Source organism: Natator depressus, chromosome 7 (assembly GCF_965152275.1).
Source record: "Natator depressus isolate rNatDep1 chromosome 7, rNatDep2.hap1, whole genome shotgun sequence".
In the NCBI taxonomy this organism is placed as follows: Eukaryota; Metazoa; Chordata; order Testudines; family Cheloniidae; genus Natator; species Natator depressus.
This window is the reverse complement of record NC_134240.1, coordinates 91,258,936-91,270,245: the sequence shown is the minus strand read 5'-3', so window position 1 is coordinate 91,270,245 and position 11,310 is coordinate 91,258,936. Positions and strand designations below refer to the sequence as shown.

At 48.4% G+C, this 11,310-nt stretch overlaps 1 protein-coding gene across 1 annotated transcript; it reads left to right on the top strand.

The window, feature by feature from the left end:
- Positions 1-493: 493 nt before the first annotated feature.
- Positions 494-1,620, top strand: LOC141991343 (uncharacterized). Its single transcript, XM_074959643.1, has 2 exons — positions 494-596; positions 676-1,620. Exon 2 carries the CDS (start codon positions 811-813, stop codon positions 1,618-1,620), a length of 810 nt encoding a protein of 269 aa, XP_074815744.1. The 5' UTR covers positions 494-596; positions 676-810.
- Positions 1,621-11,310: the final 9,690 nt, after the last annotated feature.

Genomic DNA, 11,310 nt, shown 5'->3' with positions numbered 1-11,310 from the left:
ATTTGAAAGTGGATTAAGCTAAATAGGAACAAGGCATTCTTATTCCAGAATAAAAGTGTGTCCACAAATGGAGTTAATCAAGAATAGCCATTGAGCTTTAAATTCACACCCTACCCTAATCCGAATTAACTTTCAAGTGTAGACAAGCCTTACACTAGCTAAGGGCATGGCTACACTTGCAGATGTAGAGTGCTTTGAGTTAAATGAGCGGCGGCGAACCAGCTGAGCAGCGGGGGACAGCAGAGCAGCACACAGCAGGAGTTTGCCTGGGATTGGTGAGTATCCGAGTGCTTGTTTGCTGAGTAAGTATCCCAATGTGTGTGTGTGTTTGCTGGGAGGGCAGTGTGAGAGCCTGAGCGAGTGTCTGATTGGCTGGTAGCCTGCAGAGGGCGGGCCTTGGGGCTGTCTGTTTGTTTGTTTCAGGGAAGCCTGGCTGTTTAAAAATAGCCAGAGCTTCGCGAACCAGCTGAGTGGCGGCGAACCAGCTGAGCAGCGGGGGACAGCAGAGCAGCACACAGCAGGAGTTTGCCTGGGAGTTCACCTGGAGTGAGCCCAGGGAGGCTTACATCTTGTCAACTTCTCTGAGGAAGCTCATAGTAGGAAAGTGATATGGAAGGGGGGGGTTCAGCTGTTGTGACCTGCACTGGATGTGCCATGTTTGTCTTTCTTCCACAGGACAGAAGCGACTTTGTCTGTACAAAGTGCAAGCTGGTCTCCATATTGGAAGAGAAGATTGAAGGTCTGGAGCAACAGATAACGACCCTGCGTTGCATACGAGAATCTGAGGATTTTCTGGACAAACGTCAGGATATGCTTCTACAGGCGCAAAGCTCTAAAGATTTAGAGCAGGTTGCACAGTGGAGCCAAGAGGCCAGTGAAGAAGCTTGGCAACATGTGACCTCCAGAAGAAGAAGGGGGAATGTCCGGGTTCCAGCAACGCAGACACAGGTAACTAACCGCTTTCATGTTCTCTCCACAGGTACCATTGCGGAGAGTGGACCAGACGATACGTCTGGGGGGAGAAAGCAGAAGGAGACTCCGCTGGTTGGAAGGCATGAGATGCGATGTCCTGAGGTTGGGGGTTCCACGACCACCACTCCCAAGAGAAGGAGGCGGGTGGTGGTGGTCGGGGACTCTCTCCTCCGGGGGACTGAGTCATCTATCTGCCGCCCTGACCGGGAAAACCGAGAAGTCTGCTGCTTGCCAGGGGCTAAGATTCGCGATGTGACGGAGAGACTGCCAAGACTCATCAAGCCCTCGGATCGCTACCCCTTCCTGCTTCTCCACGTGGGCACCAATGATACTGCCAAGAATGACCTTGAGCGGATCACTGCAGACTACGTGGCTCTGGGAAGAAGGATAAAGGAGTTTGAGGCGCAAGTGGTGTTCTCGTCCATCCTCCCCGTGGAAGGAAAAGGCCAGGGCAGGGACCGTCGAATCGTAGAAGTCAACGAATGGCTACGCAGGTGGTGTCGGAGAGAAGGCTTTGGATTCTTTGACCATGGGATGGTGTTCCATGAAGGAGGAGTGCTGGGCAGAGACAGTCTCCATCTTACGAAGAGAGGGAAGAGCATCTTTGCGAGCAGGCTGGCTAACCTAGTAAGGAGGGCTTTAAACTAGGTTCACCGGGGGAAGGAGACCAAAGCCCTGAGGTAAGTGGGAAAACGGGATACCGGGAGGAAGGACAGGCAGGAACGTCTGTGAGGGGAGGGCTCCTGCCTCATACTGAGAATGAGGGGCGATCAGCAGGTTCTCTCAAGTGCTTATATACGAATGCACAAAGCCTTGGAAACAAGCAGGGAGAACTGGAGGTCCTGGTGGTGTCAGGGAATTATGACGTGATTGGAATAACAGAGACTTGGTGGGATAACTCACATGACTGGAGTACTGTCATGGATGGTTATAAACTGTTCAGGAAGGACAGGCAGGGCAGAAAAGGTGGGGGAGTAGCACTGTATGTAAGGGAGCAGTATGACTGCTCAGAGCTCCGGTACGAAACTGCAGAAAAACCTGAGTGTCTCTGGATTAAGTTTAGAAGTGTGAGCAACAAGAGTGATGTCGTGGTGGGAGTCTGCTATAGACCACCGGATCAGGGGGATGAGGTGGATGAGGCTTTCTTCCGGCAACTCGCAGAAGCTACTAGATCGCACGCCCTGGTTCTCATGGGTGACTTTAATTTTCCTGATATTTGCTGGGAGAGCAATACGGCGGTGCATAGACAATCCAGGAAGTTTTTGGAAAGCGTAGGGGACAATTTCCTGGTGCAAGTGCTAGATGAGCCAACTGGGGGGGGGGGGAGCTTTTCTTGACCTCCTGCTCACAAACAGGGAAGAATTAGTGGGGGAAGCAAAAGTGGATGGGAATCTGGGAGGCAGTGACCATGAGATGGTCGAGTTCAGGATCCTGACACAGGGAAGAAAGGTAAGCAGCAGGATACGGACCCTGGACTTCAGGAAAGCAGACTTTGACTCCCTCAGGGAGCAGATGGGTAAGATCCCCTGGGGGACTAACATGAAGGGGAAAGGAGTCCAGGAGAGCTGGCTGTATTTCAAGGAATCCCTGTTGAGGTTACAGGGACAAACCATCCCGATGAGTCGAAAGAATAGTAAATATGGCAGGCGACCAGCTTGGCTTAATGGTGAAATCCTAGCGGATCTTAAACATAAAAAAGAAGCTTACAAGAAGTGGAAGGTTGGACATATGACCAGGGAAGAGTATACAAATATTGCTCGGGCATGTAGGAATGAAATCAGGAGGGCCAAATCGCACCTGGAGCTGCAGCTAGCAAGAGATGTCAAGAGTAACAAGAAGGGTTTCTTCAGGTATGTTGGCAACAAGAAGAAAGCCAAGGAAAGTGTGGGCCCCTTACTGAATGAGGGAGGCAACCTAGTGACAGAGGATGTGGAAAAAGCTAATGTGCTCAATGCTTTTTTTGCCTCTGTCTTCACTAACAAGGACAACTCCCAGACTGCTGCGCTGGGCATCGCAACATGGGGAGTAGATGGCCAGCCCTCTGTGGAGAAAGAGGTGGTTAGGGACTATTTAGAAAAGCTGGACGTGCACAAGTCCATGGGGCCAGACGAGTTGCATCCGAGAGTGCTAAAGGAATTGGCGGATGTGATTGCAGAGCCATTGGCCATTATCTTTGAAAACTCGTGGCGAACGGGGGAAGTCCCAGATGACTGGAAAAAGGCTAATGTAGTGCCAATCTTTAAAAAAGGGAAGAAGGAGGATCCTGGGAACTACAGGCCGGTCAGCCTCACCTCAGTCCCCGGAAAAATCATGGAGCAGGTCCTCAAGGAATCAATCCTGAAGCACTTACACGAGAGGAAAGTGATCAGGAACAGTCAGCATGGATTCACCAAGGGAAGGTCATGCCTGACTAATCTAATCGCCTTCTATGATGAGATTACTGATTCTGTGGATGAAGGGAAAGCAGTGGATGTATTGTTTCTTGACTTTAGCAAAGCTTTTGACACTGTCTCCCACAGTATTCTTGTCAGCAAGTTAAAGAAGTATGGGCTGGATGAATGTACTATAAGGTGGGTAGAAAGTTGGCTAGATTGTCGGGCTCAACGGGTAGTGATCAATGGGTCCATGTCTAGTTGGCAGCCGGTGTCAAGTGGAGTGCCCCAGGGGTCGGTCCTGGGGCCGGTTTTGTTCAATATCTTCATAAATGATCTGGAGGATGGTGTAGATTGCACTCTTAGCAAATTTGCGGATGATACTAAACTGGGAGGAGTGGTAGATACGTTGGAGGGCAGAGATAGGATACAGAGGGACCTAGACAAATTGGAGGATTGGGCTAAAAGAAACCTGATGAGGTTCAATAAGGATAAATGCAGGGTCCTGCACTTAGGACGGAAGAACCCAATGCACAGCTACAGACTAGGGACCGAATGGCTAGGCAGCAGTTCTGCGGAAAAGGACCTAGGGGTTACAGTGGACGAGAAGCTGGATATGAGTCAGCAGTGTGCCCTTGTTGCCAAGAAGGCCAATGGCATTTTGGGATGTATAAGTAGGGGCATTGACAGCAGATCGAGGGACGTGATCGTTCCCCTCTATTCGACATTGGTGAGGCCTCATCTGGAGTACTGTGTCCAGTTTTGGGCCCCACACTACAAGAAGGATGTGGATAAATTGGAGAGAGTCCAGCGAAGGGCAACAAAAATGATTAGGGGTCTGGAACACATGACTTATGAGGAGAGGCTGAGGGAACTGGGATTGTTTAGTCTGCAGAAGAGAAGAATGAGGGGGGATTTGATAGCTGCTTTCAACTACCTGAGAGGTGGTTCCAAAGAGGATGGTTCTAGACTATTCTCAGTGGTAGAAGATGACAGGACAAGGAGTAATGGTCTCAGGTTGCAGTGGGGGAGGTTTAGGTTGGATATTAGGAAAAACTTTTTCACTAGGAGGGTGGTGAAACACTGGAATGCGTTACCTAGGGAGGTGGTAGAATCTCCTTCCTTAGAAGTTTTTAAGGTCAGGCTTGACAAAGCCCTGGCTGGGATGATTTAATTGGGGATTGGTCCTGCTTTGAGCAGGGGGTTGGACTAGATGACCTCCTGAGGTCCCTTCCAACCCTGATATTCTATGATTCTATGAAATCCGCCTTTGGAGAGTGCAGTAGGGAAAGCGCTGAAGTTTGTCCACACTGACAGGAACAAGAGCACTGGCATGGCCACATTTGCAGCACTTGCAGCGGCATTGGGAGCAGTGCATTATGGGCAGCTATCCCACAGAGCCCCTCTTCCCATTCTGGCGCTGTGGCTTGTGGGAAAGGGGCAGGGGCTGCGGGGCATTCTGGCTCCTGTCCCAATGCCCCGTGATGCATCAGTTCGCATCCCAGCAACCCCTGTGCTTCCATCCACATTTGGAGCCATCTTGCAACTTTTTTTGTACTGCGCGTTCTGTCTTCCCTTTCGGTCTGCGGGAATGGAGACTGAACTGCTGAGGAGTATGCTGACGAGTCTCGCCAGCACGTCACGTTTGGCAGTCAAGTTATTCCTTATGATCCAAAGTGACAGTGAGGGCTCTGACGATGATATCGACTTGAGTAACGCATATGACACGAGTTTGCTTGTGGCATGCACGGACATGCTCACCACTGTGGAATGCCGCTTCTGGGCTCGGGAAACAAGCACCGAGTGGTGGGATCACATCGTCATGCAAGTCTGGGATGAAGAGCAGTGGCTGCAGAACTTTCAGATGAGAAAAGCCACTTTCATGAGACTGTGTGAGGAGCTAGCCCACACCCTGCAGCGCAAGGACATGAGATTGAGAGCTGCCCTGATGGGTAGAGAAGCGGGTGGCTATTGCAATCTGGAAGCTGGCAACTCCAGACAGCTGCCGATCAGTCGCTAACCAGTTTGGAGTGGGGAAGTTGACCGTTGGAATCGTGTTGATGCAAGTTTGCAGGGCCATTAATTGCATCCTGCTCAGAAGAACCGTGACTCCAGGTAACGTGCATGACATTGTGGATGGCTTTGCACAAATGGGTTTCCTTAACTGCAGAGGGGCAATAGTTGGCACACATATTCCAATTCTGGCACCAGCCCACCTAGCCTCCGAGTATGTTAATCGGAAGGGGTATTTCTCTATGGTTCTCCAGGTGCTTGTGGATCACCATGGGCTGGCCTGGAAAGGTGCATGATGCACGCATCTTTCGGAACACTGGGCTGTTCAGGAAGCTGCAAGCCGGGACTTTTTTCCCAGACCAGAAGATCACCATAGGGGAAGTCGAAATGCCTATTGTGATCCTTGGAGACTCCGCTTACCCTTTAATGCCGTGGCTCATGAAACCCTATGCAGGGAGCCTTGATAGCAGCAAAGAGCGGTTCAACAACAGGCTGAGCCAGTGCAGAATGACTGTGGAGTGTGCTTCTGGCCGTGTAAAGGGCCTCTGGTACTCTCCGTATGGGAAGCTGGACCTGGCCAATGACAGCATCCCTGCAGTTATATCCGCGTGCTGTACCCTCCATAACATTTGTGAAGGGAAGAGTGAACTATTCACTCAGGCATTGAACTCGGAGGTTCAACACCTGGAGGCTGAATTTTAACAGCCAGAGAGCAGGACTATTAGAGGGACCCAGTGTGGGGCTGCAAGGATTAGGGATGCCTTGAGGGAGCAATTTGAGGCTGAAAGCCACCAGTAATGTCTGGTGCCCTGCACGGGAGTGAAGTGCAGTGGTTCCAATATTAGTAGGAATCTGTGTTTGCTACACTGGCTTGCAGTGCCTGTTTCTTTCCTGGGCTAAGGTATCTTTTACTTTATGCAATAATAAAGAATGTTTTCAAAGCCAAAAAATCCATTTATTGAAAAGAAAATTCATTTATTGAAAAGAAACACAACTGCTTGGGAAACAGAAAGGGCAGGGCGGGGGGGAATGGTATAATCACAGATTTGCATATGTCCTGTTATCATACTCAGCCTTCCTGTCTGGAGTGCTGTGCAATGAGTGCTGCACTTCAAGATGGCTATACTGCATGGCGATGGAGGTTGAGCGCAGTAAGGGTCGTAGTTTTCAGGGCTAGGTGGTGAAGCTACAGGTGTTAGAGGCAACTGGTGGCGGTAAGAACCTGGATGTTGGGGAAAGTGAGTTGGAGGTGACATGGGGGCACAAGGGAAAGAGTTTTGGGACAAGGGCTGCAGGGGGGGTCAGGCATGGTAGTGTTCCCCCTGCATGGCTACGAGCACCTGGATCGAGTCCGCTTGGTGCTCCATTATGCTTATCAGCCGATCCTTGCTTTGCTGCCGGAGCACCGCGCTTTTGTGCCGGCGCTCCTCATTCTGCTGGCAGATCCTCCTTTCACTGTCCCGCCACTCCTGCACTTTTCGATTTTCATTACTTGAATGCCGCATTACTTCATTCAACATGTCTTCCTTGCTTCTACGTGGCCTCTTTCTGATTCTTTGGAGTCTTTTGGCCGGTGATAACACAGATGGCTGAGATCTCAAGGTTGCATCTGTAAAGGAAAAATGCAACACTTAACAGAGGCAGCATTGTTCACACCAGACAGAGCAATGATTCCCCCATACTTAAGGGCAAGAACAGTCTACACAATAGCATAATTTGCCCGTCCCAATGCGAGTGTGCATAACCCAAAGGAGCCCCAAAATGGTGAGTAATCACAGGGTCAAGTGTGACTGATTGTTTCACGGCTGTACTGTTCTCTGGGTTTCTGTGCTTTGGGGAGAGCCAACAGCGGCAGGGAGCCCCTATACTGAACACTGTCCCCACATTTTCCACAGGAATTCGTCCTGACAGATATCTCGCTGCTGAGGGTGACCTGGGAAGCAAGGGAGGGTCTTCTAATGCGGATTCTGCCCTGGCCCATATGCAGCTTGCCTGTGTGCAGCAAGGGTCCCCCCACCCCTCACGGCACAGTGGCATGGACAAGTTAGCCTTACTGGAACAAGGGGCACAGTGGCTCTCCCGAGAAACCTTTGCAAGTGCATTGCCCAAGTTCTGGATGAGACCTTTGAAGAGATCACTGAGGCCGATTACCACGATGTGAGAGAGCACATCAATGCCCTCTTCCGCATCTGGGCATGCATGCAGCCCTAACCCTCCTCACCCCAAGAACCCACACCGAATAACTTCCTTCCCAAAATAAAAGCCGCTTACCGGGAACCTCCTCTGGTGTTTGCCCTTTCCCAAACACCGGCCGCTGTGACTGGCTACCTTTCTCCTGGCTCGAGAACAGCTCCTGGCTGCATGTATCTAGGGATTCCGGGGTGTCTTCCTCTGCCTCAGCACCCTCGCTCCCACTTTGCTCCTCCTCCTCCCACCTTGTTGAACTGGGCTCTGAAGTGTCCATGGTGATACTCAGAGTGGAGGTGGGGTCAGCCCCAAGTATCGCGTCCAGCTCTTTGTAGAAACGGCAGGTTGCAGGGGCAGCATCGGAGCGGCTGTTTGCCTTGCGGGCTTTGCAGTAGGTATTCCGCAGCTCCTTCAATTTAATCCTGCACTGCAGTGTGTCCTGTCATGGCCCCTTTCCATCATGTCCCTTGATATCTGCCCGAAGGTATCGTAATTCCTACGGCTGGAGCGCAGCTGGGACTGGACAGCTTCCTCCCCACAAACAGTGATGAGGTCCAGCACCTCGCCATTGCTCCATACTCGGGATCGCCTGGCGTGTGGAGGCATGGTCACCTGGAAAGATTCGCACTCCATGCGTGGCTGAGCAAACAGGAAGGGGATTTTCAAAATTCCCAGAGAATTTAAAGGGCAGGTCTGACGGTTGGTCACTTGAGAGCAGGGCAGTAGAGTTCAAAGCGATGACCAGAGTGGCTAGAACAGGCATTGTGGGACACTTCTGGAGGCCAATCAGAGCGCACTATAGGACCAGAGCGTCCACACTGGTGCCGCGCCACTCCAGCAAGGGCACAGCAAACGTTATTCCACTAGGCGAAGTGGAGTACCAGCAGCACTGTAGCCGCAGAGTCAGAGCACTCTACGTGCCTTGCCAGTGTGGACGGGTAGTGAGCTAGTGTGCCCGGGGCTCCTTTATTGCGCTGTAACTTGCAAGTGTAGCCAAGCCCTCAGACAGAAGTTTCAGGTTGGGCACTATAGTTGATAATATGTTGGGGTTGAAAAGGAATCTATGAATGTTTGAATATTATGAGGTTTGGGTGGCAAAGCATGTAAATAAAGAGTAAAGTTGATAAAAATTTTAGCTTAAATCCATGATTTCTTGAATTTTTAGTGATTGTGCTGATACGGAATGCAGTTAAGCAATCATAAATGTAACTCAGAGATTTTGATGTGGGAATTATACTTGAGTTTCAATCAGTTACCAAAGAGCTATTTCATCTAAGAATAACTTAATTAAGCAGCACTGCTTTCCATAGCCTTAGCCAAGTAGGAAAGGAAATCTTAGAACAGTATATGGCTTTTTCTTTACCACCCAAACACAAAACAATAGTAAAAGGGTAAATTTTCCATCAGAGAAATAAGGATAAATTGATACTTTTATCTTGAGCGAGTCTTTTCATACAGACTAGTGGTTCTCTAAGTTAAAAACATTTGAGGGAAAGGCTAAGAGTACCAGCCACTTAACAAACCCAGTTCCTGGTCCTCAGTTGCCCCCATTGTGCTTCACTTGTCTTTTTTAGTTTCTTAACAGAATCTTTGTCCTAAACTAAGTGTTACCATAATTAACACAAAGCTAACTCAAAGTTTGGCAGGGACCAGAACTACTGCTTGGATGTTTTCTTCACTGAGCGCCTACTTGATCACTGCTAGTGCTCAGAATTTTTGTGCCTAACGAAGCCAACATCCGGGAAAGGCTATTTATTTAGGTTTCTTTAAAGCACTGATCCAAACAGTTTTTTAATATTTAAAAGAGACAACGCAATAGAAGTACAAAAAGCTACCCATGCAATTTTGGCTAAAACAAAAACTTGCCCAAACAAATAGAGCATATCTGGACAGCTCATACCCCTCCACAAAGTCCCAAGAACAGAGCTAAGCCTTGCAACAAACTCTAAAGATCAACAGGCCCAGACTCCATTAGAGTAAGAAGAAAGGACGAGAACAGTACCGGAGCAAAGGACTTTATTAAGGAAAATCCCCTACCATGAGCTTCCTCTTCCAAATCAGCGGTGCTTGGCTTGGAAACCACTGCTGCCCGTGGCAGCATTGCATGGGGAGAAATATGGCCTCTGAAGAAAGCCAACCCCCCCCCCCCCCAAACCTTTGGACTTTATATGGCAGGTCAAGAACAACTTAAACTCTATCTGGAAGCTAATCTGAAGCCAGCATAGACCACCAATGATATGTCTACTGCATAAAATACTGCAGAAACATTCTAAACTAACTTAAGCTTCCAAACAGTCTTTAAGGGATAGCCTCACGTAAAGTGCATTACAGTATTCTAACATCTAAGTGAGAAAGGCAAGGCTAATACATAGCAAGGTCTCCACCTGAAAGGAATGGTCGCACACTTCTCACTAGCGACAGATAGGTAAAAAAAAATACCTCTTTGCCCCTGTTTCTGCCTGAATATCAAGGCCTAGTTGAGGTTCTAGCATGACTCAGACTGAGAAAGTGAGTCACAAAGGCAGGTGTGAATGGCCTACCGAAAGGGTCATCTAGGAGCTGTCATGGTAGCCCTGTGTCACTGGAGGATTGCCCCATGCTGGGGGAATCCTCAGGGCAGGTGCTTTAAACTGTGTTTAAGGCAGTTTTGCGCTGTCAGAGTGGTGCAAAAAGGTCGTAGTGTGGATCATTTGATCCTGTTGTTTTTCCAAAGAACATACAATGGACAGTACAAGCAGCAGCAGTACTAGCCTCTCCACACTACTGTGTCTCTCAACAGCCCAGAGCTGGAGGGTCACTTCTAAGGATGAATGGGGACTTCAGTCTATGACTGTTCAGTCTTTGCCCTTGGCTGACCAGCAAATATGCTAGTTTTGACTTTTTCTTGTTTTTGAAGTGAACACCTGTCCAGGAGGAACTGACCTTGGCTCTCAATAAATCTCTCAATAGCTATTACATAGTAACTACTTATGGCTGCTTACAGGCTGAGTTAAATTCAGTCCTGTGACTTCAAAGTAAGAGTCTTTGTATCCTGTTACCAAATCAGAGCCCTCCAGTCTCCCAATTACTGAATTTCTTTACTTACAGTGAGCAAACATATGAAGCTAGCAATCCAACTCATGTTTTATGAAGTGACACTTTTCTAGGAGAAAGGAATTATTACCACAGTACTTGCTGTTTACCATCAGTACTTTTAAATTTCGACAAGTTTTTGCTATATATTAGTTAAAATTCAAAATCTAAAACTAATTCCTATTCCTTAACTATTCTTTCAATGAATCCTGGTTTATTGTACAGATAATAAACTAGATGAAATAAAATAAACCATTGTGCGATTAGCTGTGCTTAAACTGACCTCCTTTTTATGGTATCTTTTAGCAACCACAACGGCAGCGTTTGTCAGCCAATGCTACTGAAACAGCAAAACAAGTATGGGGATTTTTGGATGTGTGCTATGACTAGGATTAAGTTTTTTAAAGAAGATACCTCATTAAACTGTGGCTGAAGTAACTGAAGCAGAAGGTTTTCCATCTGCCTGCAAAGCATTTTGAAATCACTCTTGTAGCAAAGTTGTGTTGGCGTAATTGTACAGTGATTGTGAGCTCTTCAGAGCAGGGATTTTGATTTCAGATGTAGGTGGACAGTACTTAGTCTGTTGTGGGTGCTACTGAACTACAAATAAATATTTCTCTATTTTGTATAATACAATTCAACTTAGTTTGGGAAAGTATTGAGGGCCAAACTGTGATACCTGTACTCATGACTT